This window comes from Lathamus discolor, chromosome 4 (assembly GCF_037157495.1).
Source record: "Lathamus discolor isolate bLatDis1 chromosome 4, bLatDis1.hap1, whole genome shotgun sequence".
In the NCBI taxonomy this organism is placed as follows: domain Eukaryota; kingdom Metazoa; phylum Chordata; class Aves; order Psittaciformes; family Psittacidae; genus Lathamus; species Lathamus discolor.
The window spans coordinates 41,445,879-41,463,567 of record NC_088887.1 but is presented as its reverse complement, the minus strand read 5'-3'; the positions used below and the strand labels follow the sequence as shown (position 1 = coordinate 41,463,567).

At 34.9% G+C, this 17,689-nt stretch overlaps 1 protein-coding gene across 13 annotated transcripts in view; it reads right to left on the bottom strand.

Annotated features, from left to right (window-relative positions):
• DMD (dystrophin) overlaps positions 1–17,689 on the bottom strand; it is a 1,176,091-nt gene that overhangs the window by 369,880 nt on the left and 788,522 nt on the right. For all 13 annotated transcript variants that reach the window (XM_065677219.1, XM_065677222.1, XM_065677220.1 and 10 more), the window contains one exon: positions 5,166–5,330. In XM_065677219.1, coding sequence (XP_065533291.1) covers positions 5,166–5,330 — 165 coding nt within the window. The remainder of the gene's footprint in view (positions 1–5,165; positions 5,331–17,689) is intronic.

Below are 17,689 nucleotides of genomic sequence, written 5' to 3'. Positions count from 1 at the left end.
CTGGAGCGCCACAGATTGTTGATGCTGTAGGCAAAGCTGTTTCAAAGTGTAAAGCATAGGTCTGTATCCACATATTCAGAATAATGTATCCTTAGAAGGTTTAAGTGTATTAAATTTGGATGGCTGGATCAGACTAAAATATTTTAAAGCCCTCATGTATGTGCTTAAATATTCCATGAAGGAGAAAATGCAGGGGTGACTCTATCTTCCATTATAGCAACATATGCCACCTATTTAGACTCTGATTAGCTGACTTAACCAAAATAAGCTTGTGTTTAAAGATAACTGTATTATTATCAAGAGCAAAAAAGTATTTGTTTTGACCACAACAATAGTTGCTTTTTGAACTAATACTGATTAGGTACTCTATATTTGCTTTCTTGTCCGAATTATAACAATGGTACTGACGGTTAACAAAAAAAAAAATTTAGGAGAAAACTTGGTTACTGTCTATTAATGCGGTATTGGAGCTCTGTCTAGTTTGGCATACAAAGCAGACAGAAAGATGAAGCTAAACAAATTCAGCCAAGGGAAAATCTGCAGGTTTTTAACTCAACTGCTGAAATAATTTACTGCAAGATGCAGATGACTGGCTATACCTGGAAATTAAAATCAGTCTTGGTTTGGTTTGCTTGTTGAGAAAGGTGTGCTGCAATTCAAGCAGGAAAACTGAAAGGATTACTTTATGGAGGAGGTCTGCCTGGATGATCAGAGCAGTATCTTCTGATCTTATATCAAACCAACTACACCAATTCTATGCATGTCTCAGATGACAAATAGTTGTCTGTTCAAAGTCAGCTGCAGGGTCGCCATATGTCATGAGACAGATGTAACTGCTTCTGTATAACAGGTCTTTCATATAGATTACAGCAGTATATGAGGGCTTGTTTTAGGGGGTCTTGTCTGTATTAATATTTTTGACAAAAAGAATATCTCACAGAATACTTGTTAATGATGTCTAGGTTAAAGAGGAAAGCAGAGACCATTCCATTAGAGGTTTGTGCACGTCCAGACCTCCGTAACTGCTACACAGCTTGCTCTGCTGTTAAGTCCAGTATCTCATTGTTGGATGAACATCTCCTCTCCCCATACCTTTCTAGCACAAAGACCTGCCAAAGTACCTTGGGAATGTATCTCAAAATACTATGAGACTGCCAAAGTCTTAAAAGAAGCAAGGCTATCCTCAGCGAGCCCAACAAGCAAGGCAGAAGTAGAGCTAGTGCTGTTTGGATTGGGATCCAGACAGATCTGAAAAGGCTAAATAAAAATTCCTTACATCAAAATTCACTCATTGAAAGAAAATATCTCATATAATCTATGTTATCCTGCAAGAGCCTAGCTTTGTGCTGAAAGGATATAGTTGCATAAACAGTTGAAAAGCAGTTATCACTTCCTAGGGTACAGTTTTACTTCTGTGACTGAGGATTGTGGCAATACAACCAGCAAAACCATTACGTGAGAATGCTCAGAAGTTACAAAACACACATCTTCAGGTTTGGATTTTTATTGAAAATGAAGGAACAAACTGATAAGAAAAATAAAAGTAATTCAACATAACCTGAAAGTAAGACCAGGAAAATGGGCTTCATATCACTAGTACTGAGAGAATTACTGTTAAAAGTACCAGCACATAAAAAACGAAGCACATAGTAAGAGTTGAATTCTGATATGTCCACTCTGAAGGTCCCTTCTGACATTGCTATATCCAATGGCTATAACACCAATAACCTAGACAACAGTGCTGGCAGAAGCTGAACTGTAAATATTGTTACATATTTCAATCTTTTTCTATGTTATAATGTAGACAATAGTTAAGAGTCTTTTCTTCACACCATTACGCAAAACTGGAAATTGATGATGATTTCATCCAAGTATGTGAAGTAGGAGTACTAAATCATGCAAAACAGCTCTGAAAATCAGAATAACTCCAGGTCAAAGAGTGAACGCACAAGGAAGTCATACTGTTAGTTTGGAAAACTAGAAAAGACCATAGAGTTGTAAAAGGCACAATAGGATATATAGTCTAATACATGAGAAGCCACGCTGAACGTATATGACACCTCTAACGTGTTCCAGTGTTCATAAGTAGCAGTAGAGTCAAGAAATTCTTATAGATGTAGATTTTGTGCCTTCCCCATACGTATACATAAGGAAGGAGAAGTCTGTATTACGTTATTACTGAGAAGGGAGATTATGTCAGTGTTGTAAAAAAAAAAAAATATTCAGCTCTTAAAAAGAACTAAGATTTATCCCTAATACTTTAAATTGTGAGCTTTCAAATATGCATTTATTTATTTGGACTTTTTTTCTTTTCTTAAAAAAAAAATAAAAATCTTTGTTTATAGAAGAAAACTGTAATTAAGGATTAACAACATGAGTGAAGCAAATATTGCTACAGATGTTTTTTAAATCCTGAGACTAAAGAATCCTTTCTTTATTCTTTATTGAGAAATGACTGAATTATTAAAGCCTACTTAGGATTTTAGAAAACACCACTGAAAATTACAGTGCCTAACTTGAAGGCCTGGGTTCTAATTGTGGCACTGCAGTCTCTAAATTATGGTCACAAAAATTATGAAGACAAATTACACTGGTATAAAATGTATTAGGGTTTCCATGTTGTAATCCTTTAAAGTAAGCATAGAGCTAGGACAGCAAATTTGGGTGAAAGAAAACAGAATTTTTGATTCATCACAGAATGTACTTTAGAGTAAATGCCGTTACAACATATTTCTTGGGACTGAATAAACAGTTTTGTTTTAACAATTTTATAATGTTTACATTTTTCTTAACAGTTTTGCTGCTTTTAAAAACTGAAATATGTATATGCTTTAGAAACTAAGATGTTGCCCTAAGCCTCAAATGACACAAAGCATTCCAGATATCGTAAGACTACTAGGTGCCTCAGCATGTTCCTTGGTTACCACAAGGTCCAACTCCACGAGAGGGAACAAGGAACATGCTGGATTTCCCCCATCTCTTTATGTCTGTATCTTTTCATCTCCTGTTTCCTAATTGCTTACAGTGAACTAAAAAGGAACAAAAGATTTTGTTGAATACAACCCTTCCATAGCTAATTGTGAAGGGGCCCTTATTATTTTTCAAAGTAGCATTAGCTATATAGAATAGTAATATAAAAATATTAAAAATACACAAACATAATCATGTCAACAATGAATTGAGAGCACATGTATGCACACACTTGACCCAATGTAGGGCAGCATGTTAGCATGGGTCTGAAATATGCATTTGAAGTTGAGCATACAATTAAATATCATCACAAATAGGCTGGTTTCCTGAATTATATCTACTAATTTTTGATGTGTGTTTTTTCATGATCAACAGTCCCAAAACTCTTAGTATGCTTACTCTTAACTGTAAAAAAGAAGTTATAAGAATCCCATTTGTCTTCAGATATATTCAATATAGAGTCTTTCATGCACAAGATTCTCTCCTTGAAGACAATTACAGTCTGGGTAAACCACCGGGAAACAACGTTTTAAGATATTAAACCTGTGTCTTTTAAAGGCAATCCAGATAGCCAACATATAGATAAAAGCTAACATGATTCATATGCTTACAGCCCTCGCAATAGTTAAAAAAAATAGCTATTTCATCTACAATCAAAAATGGTCAAGCTTTAAATCTAAGCGATCTAAATCTATCCATGAAAGAAATATGGTAGGGTCTTTCCAAGAAAGAAAGTTTATTTGCCTTTTTTTGGAGCTCTTAATTATTCCCCCACCTCTCCAGACAAAAATGACTTTTTACCACCCCTTCAAGACTACAGATTTTTTTTTAATACTTATTTTTACTACACTTTCAACAGTGTTTCAGAAATATTCCTGTCACATGACCATAACAGGACTGAAAGAGTCAAGCAGAACATTTCTTTCACAAGCGGTATGAAAAGCAATACTTCTATGATTTTTAGTAATTTAACCCTGCTTTTATTTAATAAAAACTTTAATGGTGTAATCATTCTAGAATGAAAGGAAACATAAAAGAAAAAAAATGTATGAATCGTCTAAAAATCTTTGTTAAAGTACAGGAAACAAGGATAGATCATTTTCTTGAAAGCAAAATTCCATCACTCATTTAGTATATATGCAGACATTTGAAAAGGGCTATACTAATTTTATCTTTTAAAAAGGGAATGAATGTCATTGCTGAACTCATTCTGTCAATTACAGGAATGCAACAGGACTTGAGATTCATTGCTTTATATAATATGATTGTTTGAAATAAAAAGTTTTTTGGCATTAAAAGAGTTCCTGAAAAGAAACTAAGTTAAAGTGAATTCAATAAACATGCTGAGCAAAACCATACATCTTCAGAAGCAGGTATTATTCCATTTTATGCATGGCAAAAAAAGTTATAAATATTTATATTTTTTTCTTTTTTTCACTGAATATTGCATCATCAAAATCAATACAAAACTCAGTGTCTTCTGTTTAATCTTTATCTAGGTAAACAAGACATTCAGCTACTATAAACCAAACAAATTTCGTGGATTTCAATAAGCTATTGCATTTTAAATATTTCTCCAGTTTATGTGAAGATAAGCACATATATCCATAGACAAAATGCAAGGTCAAAAAAGTCTAGGCATACACCTGGTAGGCCAGTTGTTTTTAATCAGCATTTTTCATCCTTAATTTCTTTTGCCTCATCAAACCCATATACAGGCATGTTTTTTATATCTAAATACATATCAAGGATCAGAATACAAATATTTTGTTCCAGTTACTAGACAATCAGCTATACTGATTACTGGAATATTACATGTACAGTTAGATATCTTTCCTTGCAATATGAAAATCATGATTTGGCCCTAACTATTCAGATTTTCATGTACTCATATTACCTTATATGAAATAGCTTAAATGGTCTGATATTCTGAATTTTAGTGCACATTGTCAACTCTTCAGGCTATTGTTTCATGTACATGATATAGCAAAAATAATACATTATATTTCACTTTGGAACCTTTGGTTCTAAACTGCCCTATCACTAAAAACCATGTAATGGAAAAGAATAAAAATTTTCCTTAAATCATAAGACTTTGAAATTCTGGGCACTATTGCTGACTTACATCTCAAATCTATATTGTTAATTTGACCATTAAATATTCTGATGCTTTTTTCAAATGGAAGAAAAGGTACCTTTATATCAAAAGCTCCTGGCTGACCGACTTTATTATAAAGCTCCAACTGGTTCTTGACAGGCGTTACCCACAATATCACCTGATTCAGTTGTTGATCAAGTTCGATGAAATCCTTTAGCAGAATCTCTATTTCTTTTTGTTTCTCTGGGAGATCTTTGGACACCTGAAAAAAAGTACCAGAAGGCTTTTTTTTTTTTTTTTAGTGAAAAAAATGTAACATAAATCGATTTAACAGTACGTGCATATACACTTACAAAATACGTTAAAATACAAATTTTATAAACTGGTAGGAAGAAGGGCTGGAACGAGTAGACCACCAATCAAATTATGATCGGTATCTTGCAAGTCAGTCAAAACACACTCTTAAAAAACAACAACAAAAAAATCCCCCAAACTCACAAACAAAAATAAACAAACAAGACTCCTGCACCACAAAACCAGCACACACACACTCACAAAAAAACCCCAACAAAAAACCCAAAATAAAGCAAAAAGAAAACCCCTAACCCCATCATCAGGTTTCTCATTTTTTGGGGGGTAAAAAATTTATCTCAGTATATGAAACTGTTTTAAAGGTAAATTTTTAATCAGGAAAAGCAATAGTGAAAATATGAATTGATCATTTGAATGATATCTAACGTTTCTTGACCTCATGAGTCTAGAAATTTATAAGCATGTGTTTTGTTACAAGGTGTTTAGAGATGCCAGTTGAGTCCAAATATACATAAGCAGATGCATACCATGAAGAAAAATAACGGAGAAATATATCATTGTTCAGGCCACTTGTTCTCTGATTTGCATTCAAAGCAGTCAGATTTTTAACTAAGCACATTCTTCTGTGCCAGCAATATCAGAAATTAAGAATCAGCCAATGGCATATTTCAAACCCAACAGCACTGAAGCACTTGGAGTAAATATAGGAACAGGTTGGAAATAAATAAGCCAACACAAAGCTCCATGCTGTCCTTCCCAGATTGTTTTCTATAGCTAGAAAGGTGAGATGTCACCATACCACACAATGGGCAACATTGCAGACATATACCAGGGGAGAAACCATCTGTACTTTAAAAAGAAAATAAAATTCACAACAGCAAATATAGGGCCTGGGCAGAGACAAGAAACATTAGCAGTTAATTATTAAAATCAGCCAAGAAGTATGGTTAGTTTTCCATATCAAGATAAATGAGGTTTCCTAATGTTCATGTTTTTAAGCATATTTTTCCTAAAGCAACATTCTTCAAAGCACCCAACTTGAGGTTTGGTACACAATAAAATAAAAATTCCCTGTAAACAGCACTAATAGAAGCACTGTTGATATATTGCCCAGCTACAAAAGCATTACTGCTGTGCAGTAACTTCTAATTCACCAGCTGAGAGAATGGGACAAACACAACTGTCTCATGACATGTATATTTCTTTACCTATTTAGTTCAAAAATACTGATTTTTTTGCTTCTAAAACATACCTCTGCATATACTCTGAATATGATTTATTAGAGAATACTTGAGTGATATCTGTAACTCAAGAAGTTGATCTGCCATATATTAAATTATCTAAATTGCTCACTATAGCCACCCATAATATCCCATTTAATAAAAACTGACTCATGAGTCAAATCACTTTTTCTGTCTTCGTAATTTTTGTTATATATCATTAAAACTCTGCTTTTCCAGAACGGTACCAGACATATAAAAAGAACAAAAGCAAAGAGAACAATTAAAAATACATAGAATCATAGAATACTTAAGGTTGGAAAGGACCTCAAGATCATCTAGTTCCAACCCCCTTGCCATAGGCAGGGACACCATTTCCCTTATGTGTTAACTCAGTATCTATGCAGACCTTGGCCTAATTTCATAGAAGATTAGTTTCATCTTTCTCGCAACTTTTGAATGTTAATCTCCAATTTTATTAGCTTTAATATTAATGTAAACAAGTTCCACAGAAATACTATTGAAAGTAAATAAGTAGTCATAGGCAAATAAAAATCTAAGCTGACTTCTGAAGACCTGAAATTTAAATTAACCTGCTACCAACTAACACAACTCAAGCATATTGGGTCTATTGCAAGACAGAGCAAGAAAAATTTTGTGAGAGTTTGTGCAGTGAGGGGAAATATGCAATTATATGCTAAGGTATATATAGAAAGGCAGATGAGATATTAGTTTTGGTACCAGACTGACTCAACCTACTGTTCTTAAAAACAATTTCACAAGAAAAAAAGCAAAATAAGAGGTAAATAATAAGCAAATGAAGCCTCTTCTTCAAGTTAGGTCTTGTTCTAAAATTATAACAAACACAGGATTAGAATATTCCTAGTATAAAAATAAAAAAAAAAAGGTCTATATGAATCAGTTCATTATATACAGAAATTTAATGTCATCTACTTTTACCACAGAGATGAAAAGAAATAAAGGACTTCCCCCAAACTCAAGTTAAGGCTACAGATAAGCATTTAACAAGGCAGAAACGTAAAATACATGTATTAACAGGTTACATGCCGCTATGTCGGAATCAGATTCTTAAGATTCTGGATCTCAGGTCTCAGCGATTTTATTTGCTCACCCCTTTCCCCTTTATTTTATTTTTTTTTGCTTTGTTTGGGTTTGGTTGTTTTGTGTGTGTGTGAGTATTTGGGGTTTTTCTTTTGGTGTTGATTTGATTTTTTTAAGCTCTGGCATCAAATTGTCAAGTTGCCTAACCAAACTGGAACCTGATGAGTTTAAGGTAATTACAAGTCTGCCTATCAAGCTGAATCACTGCTGCAGACTGTCTCTGGGGGACAGGTTTTTTTTTTTTTTCCTGAGCTGATTCTGCTATTCACCTGAAGGATAATTTGGGAACATTTCCATTGAGTTACGGACATTATGACCAAGTGTCCAGATTTATGCCCTTTCTGCAACAGCAGAGTATACAAGGAGATGGGGCCCTCCAGTATCTTCCCTACATTCTTACAGTCTTTCAAGCTTGTTACTCCCAGCTCCAGCAGTTCCACCTTGAGGTGGGATTCTGATGCTGATAGGACCTACAGCCTGTCTCTGGGCTCTCTGTACAAGTTCTTGGATGCCTCCAAGGATGAGTGAGCTATGGCTAGTGTCTCACTCCAATTATCTTTTCTAGATTTTTGCTTCTGTTCCCGTTTTTCCCCCATCCTCCTCTTATTCATTCATTATTTCAGGGTAGCCATCTAGTACCTACTCAGTTTCACCCCCTTGGGTATCTTACCTCTTCACTCCTATTTAAGAAAGACAGATTTTATCAGAGGAGGGATGTCTTCCTCTAATAAAAATTACCAACGGGAACAGCAGGAATAAGGCAACAACAGCAGCAGATTGAAAACAGGGCAAACAGGTGAAATGCTTTCCCCTATAATGCCTAAGACCACAGGTCTGATTAAGGAGTATTACAGGCTGCCAAGGAAGAGAAGGTGCAAAAGAAAAAAAACTGAAGGAAGGGCAACTTCAAATGGAACATCTTTCTAAAAATCTAGCTTGGCCTTTTTGCATACAACTAAATATTTTCAACTTTGCCTTATTTGGCACATGTTCAACATTGAAAACATACCTTGGTTTGCAACCAAAGGAAAAAAATAAAATTGCAAGTGCAAAGACAATAAAAGTATGGATTATTCCTTCGAAGAAAGAAAACCCAGATTTCAACATCAAAGGACTACAGAATTTCAATGATACGTGTCAAAATATTAATCTCAAAACATGTGAGGCATCTAAAATTTTGTACTTAAGTTCAAGTGTTAATTAATTTAGATTAATTGGAAGCTCAGTAACAAAATAATAGAAAAGATTTAAGCTCTAAATTGGGAAACAGTAGAATAGCCTAGTTTTACCAACTCACGCTGTTTTTCACAATGCATAATTTTATTTTAAAACTATCAGACCATTTTGGCTTTATTTATGTATTCCAATTTTTGTTCTTTTCATTAAAATACTAGAAAAACCCACAAATAAAATACTAACATAGAAATCATTACATGTCTCCAAAATATGAGAATACTCAAATTTTGCACATATAATTGTGTATTTTCAAAGTAGATCTTTATCTTAATATTTTCATTTCACAGAATCATAGAATCCCAAGGGTTGGAAGGGACCTCAAAAGATCATCTAGTCCAACCCCCCTGCAAGAGCAGGGTAACCTACAGTACATCACACAGGAACTTCCTCTCCTGAATTCTAAAATTACTTGCATTGCTTGTTCTATTCCATCTGAACCCCATGTCTTCACTGACCTTCTTCACAAGAAGCCTAAATGATGTACTACTATGTTATTTCCACACCCACCCCGATCTGATTACTTTGGTGTAAAATGATACATATGCTCAGATTAGCAGTACAGGTCTCCTTAATCATTTCACATGCTCCAGTTTTCTACTGCTTTTTCTGACTTTAGCTTCAGATAGCTATTTCTCAGTCTTTACACATAACTGTGTTCATGTGCTATGGGAAAAATTAGATCTGAGCAGATGGCAAGGAATACCGATTCTTATTAAAAGTATAAAAGGAGGAAGAAGCTTTATAAAGTACGCCATCTCATGTAAGATCACTTTCCATGTCTCTGTTATGTTAAATTCCTTACTAAATGTAAAACAACCAACAGTTTATGCTTTTTTCTATTTCTGCAAAAATATTCGGAAAAAAGGAGACAGGTGACTGCACTGCAATCAGCCCACAGCACAACTGGACTGAAAGCAGGTTTTCATGTTGGCTTTTTATGTTGTCCAAGCCAGAACTTGGATAGTAAAGAAATAACTAGTCACAACAACCATTAAATGCCACCTTCAATCCAGACTTGACTTACAGAGAAATCATAACTGACACTCCCTCAACACTAGTAAGAAGAGTGCATAAAACAACAATGCTTACAACACTGTTCAGAAAGTTTTATCTACTTAAAATCACCATACCTAGAGCATCTACAAAAGAACGATTTAAAATGGAAGGGGGATAAGTTAATTTTTATGCATCATTTCTTCATGAAAAACAATCAGTGTAAGAAAGAGTTTCATATAAGTTTGGATTAGCATGACATTTGGTTAATTAACTGAGCCGTTTTCATTAAAAAACTCAATATTGACTTTAAGGCAAAAACTACATAATTTCTTTAAAACAATGAACAGTTACGAGCCACAGTGTCTCTGAAAAAGTTGGAGACTATTATTTGAGGGAGATGAAAGCAGGCTATTAAAAATATGTATGAAAGTTTTTTATTTGCTGTGTAGCTCATGTTTCATGTTTTGTTATAAGCCGTCCAGCACCTGACCTTGGCACATGTTTTTTGGCTGCATTTTTTCTCTCTTTTTTTTTTTTTTTTTTTACTTCTTAACAGTGTATTTGTAATATTCTCAAGTTTCACTTCTATTAAGAAAAAAAAACCCTTTTCTTTATTTTTTTTCCCCATTGATACAGAAGAATAAAGCGTTCCACAAAACTAAAGCACTAAACAATTTTCTGCTTCATCTGGCTGCCTAGCTTATTAGAAAGTAAACAAACATTTTCCCCACTCCAATGCTTAGGGTTTTTTTTTTTTTTTTTTGTATGGAACTATGATTGTATATATCACAGTCTTTTGAATATCTGTATGCTTTTTATATTTAATATTTATTACTAATTGTCAGTCACTCTGCTTTCTACTATCTCAGCAATTCTCCTTTGTCAAGGGCACCTCTGAGCACAAGACCCTCCACCTTAAGTCTCTGCTAAACAATGTAGTCCACGATTGTCTTTTATTTATCTTGGTTTTTTACTCAGCTCCAGAAACTGAAAAGCGGCCACAAAGGGTTTACAGTATAATTCCTTCAGTGACTCTTAATGAAGGATATTCTGTCAGGAAAATGTTTTTTAAATAAAAGTATAATGCCCCAATTGTTCTTTCCCTGGTTTACAGTCAATAATACCGTATCTATCCCTCAGGCTACCTACAGCCTGTGAGGCAAGCAAACTCCAGCATGCACCCTGCAGTGCTCATAGTCTGCCTGGACAGTTATCTTGAGCCTATCAGTCAAAGCTTTTTTCCTCATGGAAAGCACAGACTGACATACAATGTTGCGAGGATAAGAGGAAGGGGTAGGCCATTGTGCTGTTCAGCACAGATGTGGGCAGAGTTTCAAGGAAACATGACCTTACTTTACAGGGTATGATTAAGCCTGCCTGAAAAACTTAAGAGCAATTTCTTTTGCATTTTGGCAAACCCTTGTAGTCCTATCTCTACTTTTGGTCTTTCCATGTGGCAGAGTTCTTTCTGCCTGCTGCTTTGTCTCACCATCCTTTTCTGCCGCCCTCCTTTTCTTTTCTTAAGATCACATATTATATGATTGCTTTACTTTCAAAATCATGTCCAGTACTGAAAGCGTAATCAGCTCACAGTGGCAATCAGTCAGTAACTAAACTAAACACATCAATAGTTTCTCCCATGCTGCTGCCTACATCTGAAGGAAGCTTCCCAGAAGCACTCACAAAACCGCCATGGAGTTTCTAAAAACTCTCATCTGCCAGAATGCCTGACAGGGAAAACAAAGCCAAAAGGCATTGCAATGAAACAAATCACAAATATTTATACGACATATAGTACCTTATAATGCAAGCTATAAACTTAGAATCATTACTGGTTTTGCTCACAGAGTTCTCTACAGGAATTAAAAAACAACAGCAACAACCACCACCAAAACCAAGCAAACAAACCCTTAACATTTTGTTTTGTAAAGGAAATGGATATAAATGGATATAAGTTTTTAACACAGCAATAAAATCAGTATCAAACAGCAGTTTCTGGTTATAAGCTACATAGAACAGTAAGTTAGATAATGACTGTATAGATAAACTGTATTATTTTCACAGTAAATAAACAGGGATTTATTTTGCATTTCCTTTGCACAGTGTAGATAAAATTACAGTGGGTTGGAATTTTATTGACAGCTGAATACTTGTAGCATTTCCTAGCAACAAAGCATACATTCTGTTAATAATTACAGAAAAAAAATTAAAAAAATTGTGGTATTCATATTCTAGTGAGTGATCTTGACTTCCAAGTATGTAGTGAACAGAGTAGTAATGTGAACTTAGGAGCATGTATCTCAAGTCTTTATGATTAATACAAAAAGAAATAGAAATGTTTTCTTGCAGTGTATCATAGAATCACAGAATCATTAGAGTTGGAAGGGACCTCTGGGGATCATTTAGTCCAACCACCCCTGCCAAGGCAGGGCCACCCGCAGCAGGTTACACAGGAGCCCATCCAGGTAGGTTTTGAATGACTCCAGAGAGGGAGACTCCACAATCCCCCTGGGCAGCCTGTTCCAGTGCTCTGCCACACTCAACATAAAGAAGTTCTTCCTCATGCTGAGTTGAAACATCCTGCTGAGGGCACCATTGAAAAGTCTGGTGCTATCCTCTTGGCACCCCCCTTTGAGATATTTATACGCATTAATGAGATCCCCTTTCAGTCTTCTCTAGACAAAAAAGGCCCAGCTCACACAATCTCTCCTCAGAAGTGAGGTGCTCCAGACACCTAATCTTTGTGGTGCTCTAACCCAGTAGCTCCTTCTCTTTCTTGTACTGAGGAGCCCAGAACTACCTTGTCAATTATTATTCAATTATTTGTGATGTCATCAATACAATCTAGTTCATCCTTACTTTTTAAGCAGACACAAAATAACTTTGAATTTGCTATAAATTAACTAGACTAGCTATACTGTAGGTATTTAGTTGGGATTGGACATAGAAGTCTTGTTATTTACAAATAGACATATTAATTCAAAAAGAACACCAGAAAAATATTATAGGCTAGAGCCAATGCTAAGCAATCCTAAAGGAAACAGCTGAGAGGATCAATTCAGCTTCAACAGTCTCCTGGCTCAATAGGACATACTCAAGTAGGGACGGTGTCTATTATATTGATCAGTTTTAAGGAGTGAAGTGAATCAGCACTGACCTAAGTGATCTGACCTCAGCCTCAACTAAGGTCAGAAATAATTCATTACCGACCACGTTCACATATACTTACAAAAATAACCACCATACAGTTGTCTGGTGTTTTAAGGCAGTAACTAACGAATTAAAAATTAGTTAAACAGTACAGAAGTGATGAGTGATAAAACAACAGGTAAACTAACTTATAGGGAGAGAAAGAGAGATACCTAGTATCCTAGTCAGATTTCCACGTCCAATAATCATGGGCTTATTTTAACCGGAATATTTAAAATGTTCCCTTTCACCAAAACTTTTGGAAGAGCCAGTCACTATAATCATTTTACATATTTGATAGTTTTTGTTTATAAAGTGTTGCAACAGAGAAGAGCAAGACTAAGAGCAGTAGCATGTTGGACCTTCCAGGGCTAAACCCCAACATGTAATTGCCTGAAAAGAATTTCCAATTCCTTCAACATCATAGTGGAAAATGTATTCTCCAATATCATATCCAACCTCCAACTTACATGCTGTGTGACTTCACAGCAATACCACAATATGACAAAAAAACTAGGGGAAATAACAAACTTTATAAAATGAGAAAATGCACACATTTGTCTCACTCTCTCTACATAGATATGACTAATGTCAGCGTCTGGATATAAACAAAACTCTTCATTAACTCCTTTAACAATTAACGGTCTTCAAAAATAGTAATAGTGGATTAGGATTTCTCACGACTACTAGCATGGTAGTTATTCATAACTCCGTAGCAGGTATTATATCTCTTCTGAGGAAGCTAAGCTAGCTTTTTGTCTTTTGATAAAATGAGTAAAATGTATTAGAATTTCTGATTTGAAAGGCAAATTTACAAATGGATATTTAAATTTAATATTTAAAGTAACAACTTTCAGGAGAGTCTTCTATAAAATAATCAAATTATTTACTTTTGAAAAGTAGAAATCAGTATAATGCTCATTACCCAGGATAATTTGGACGTTTGTATTAAGATGTGGCTATGAAAGCAGAAATAGATACCCACTCAGAGTTTGTATCAGAGGAAAGAAAAAAAAATAGAGTATGGTGAGTAGGACTCTTGAAAATTTTTCTAGAAGCATAACATTTGTACAAAAATGATTAGCTTTTACTATCCCTATTTAGAAATATCACACCACCACAAACATCCCAACTGATATTCATAAATGCTTTGTGGGTTTAATTTTAAGAAAATTAAACAATGTATTCCTTACTATTGCTTTAGATGGAGAGCTGATATTTACGTACACTGGGATTTAACTTGACAAATGATGTAGTACATAGAGAATTATTCAGAAAGATCTTACTAGTAACACACATTGTGGAAACTTCAATAGACAAGAGAAAAATTCCTTTCTACTTCATCCCACTAAACATAAATTTAGTCTTGTCAAATGCTGCAAGTTTTGTGTTCTTTTTCTTTTTGCAAAACCCTTCCAGAATTTGTTGCACATCTTTCATTTGAAGTGGGGAAGACTACAAAGACACAGAAGTCTAGCAATTTGTCCTGTTATCTTCTGAGAAAGTCACGGTAGTAATTAAGACAGTAAGAAATAATTGGGGTCACAGAGATTGCTGTTGGGGCAACTATGGGGAACAGAAGGAGAAGGAAGAAAGACAGTCAACATATAACCAAGATGTATTATTTCAATATCTGCTCCAAGAAACTCATTAGAAAATGTACACAATGAGCTTGTAAGATGCTTCCTTCCTCTAAGTTTTTACATGTTGATGAGTAACATCTCCGGAAATCCACAAACACCATGATGAATTTCCAAGTTATATATTTGACTTTAATTAAATTTATTATGGTCACTGTCACTTATTGTTAAGCCTAAAACACACCTTGAAAAACAAAACTAAAGTGAAACAAATAAAGCTAGAATCTAATATGTATAAAGAAGAAAGAATCCTAACTGTTCTAAATACACTCAAAAAACTTTCCTTAAAGGAAAAGAGCAGCAAATACTCAATAGTATGCCACAAGATCCCTTGATATTTTGTAATTATTGCTGGATTGTTGTGAATACATTTTGAATTGTAACTTTTTCCTTGAAAGGACTTCCAAATGACTAATTCTTTCAAATGAGAGTAAACAATTTACTTTTGCAGGAGAGTATTTATTAATACTTAACAAGACAAAGAAAATTGATGGTGTCACTAATAAAAGACAGCAATCATATATTGCCCTGCAGGACTCCTAAATAAAGTAAACAAATTTTATTAACCATTTCTACAATGCTTTGAATGTTTGGAATGTTTTAATATCACCGAGTAATTTAATTTTATAATATTACTCTAGGATTTGGAGTTTTGCATAGGAAAACAGAGCAGCTGGAAAATTAAATAAGTTTCCTGGCTTTTCCAGTCCATGGGAAGTGAGAGTCTCTGAAGTATCGTATGCAAATATACCATCTATCAGGGATTTACAGCACTAAAACCTTCCTTTTTCTGATGTTGTGCTACTGCACATATTTATTCATAGGCTTTATTGGTGGGGCACGTAACTTTTTGCTTAGTTTTTACTTTTGTGTTTATAAATGAGGAAAACATTGGAACATACTGGAACTTGTATCTTAATAAATTAAAAACAGACCAATGTGCAAAGCGCATGCCTGTGGGGGAGCATACAAGGAGGCTGTTTATCTTCATATTATGCAAGCTTGGCTACCAAAGTTGAAAGGATAGATAGCTCTTTGGGTTTCAAGGAAAAAGGCTTCTCTGGAAAATGTTTCAGGCTACAAATAACCTGCTGGATGCTGAAGCGGTTCTGAATGCCCAGAGGAGAGTGCATGCCCTGAACACATCCCAGCCCCACGCTGCTGTAAGTCCTAACTGTGCACAAGATGTCCCCTTTATTTCCACAGGAAGGAAACCTAGGCTTGGGGTCGGACTGAAACTCTGTGCTCTTTTCAGGCTCCCAAAACTGGGGAGCCAGGACCCTCTGCTACACTTCAGCATAAACATGCCACTCCCCATAGGAGAAACAAAAAAGCTATAGCATACAACATACCAAGACTAACTTAGGTTAAATGAATTTGCACCAGTTTTTACAGACAGAATCATTCCATTAGCAATATTCTTTCCTCAGTCAGCTCTTTGTTTCTGCTATTCAGAGAAGAAAGTGGAACTAAACAATGATGAGCCTTGCCAAATCACTTTATTGTCCATGAGACTCACTCGCTTGAACACAGGCCAGATGAACTGGTCTGGTAGGCTACATTACCTACACAATAGGGATGACCAGCATCTTCTTTGTGGTTAAAATATCATAATGTCATTTTATTCAGCTGGATTATTTGGGAGGGCTTCTTATTTTCTTAAAAATAACACTTTTAAGTTGTGTCTTTTTCAAAATTTTCTCCATTGAAGGCTGTGAAAACTCTCTGCATTTCCTTTCTACCCCTTTCTATTGCATGACAACACTTTAACTTTCACTAAAGCCTGTGAGTTTCTTATACCTTTATTAAGTGAATGACCCTTCAGGCTTCAGTGCTTGAAACTGTACTTCAAGGTGGCAGAACTTCCCCACTTTGACACAGGTTGTTTCTGATGAAATTGTCCATGGATTCTGGCACAACTTTCATATTTTATAGTAATTTCTAGATTTTTCCTCTTTTAACTTGTCCAGATACCATTTGAGATCATGTACATTTTTTACTTCGTACCTGTTCTTCACTGATACAATGTTATCTAGGTATCTGATTTCAGGCATTGTCAGATGGCTAAATGGACATGGTCAGAGGGTGTATGGACCTTTTGTTTGTCCCAGATCACCTGCTGGTATGTTCCCCTGCAAAATGAAATAAAGAGGGTACTCCCTTCTTTAAATTTTAGATCTTTTGGATGTAGTATGAATATAGATCAGCTCTTTGACCTCAATATCTTGCAAACTGACCTGTATAGAAGACTTCAGAAATCCACAAAAAACAGCAGCAGAAACATACTCTTACTATCATCTATTTGCATTTTGCAAGTGAGATCAAACATGCTCTTCCTAACCTGCTTCAATCTAAAATAAAATTGGTTGTCAACATATTCTATGCAGGAAGGAACCCATAACATAGTAAGAATGCTATTATTATCCACATCATTTGGACCAATAGCAAAATTGTGATTATATTTTAAGGGATTTTCTGTTTCATAGTTTCCACTACCTGGCTTCCTATTTAATTTGGCTTTTACATTAAGATTTTGTATAATAGTAAGCCCCCCCTCTGAACTCATATCTAATATCCTATTTTCCTGCAACAAAAACTGCACTCTGTTATGACTGATGCTTATAAACAGAAAAAAATTCAGTTATTTGGCTCATTCTGAAAACATTAATTAATTTTTAATAAAAGTGATTCTTCATTCTCAACCACTGTTTGTTGTTTCGGATTTTTTGATGTTTTTCTTTGGTTTATCATCTGTGAACTAGGTCATGTAATAAGTCCTGGAAAGGAAAGCAGGTGAGGTCGGGATTTATTTAGGGAATATGATGCTCTTCACTTCTATTTCAGAAAAATTATTTTGTAAATTTGCTTCAAAGTTTTAGCAGATGTGGTGACTAAGTGTCTTTGAT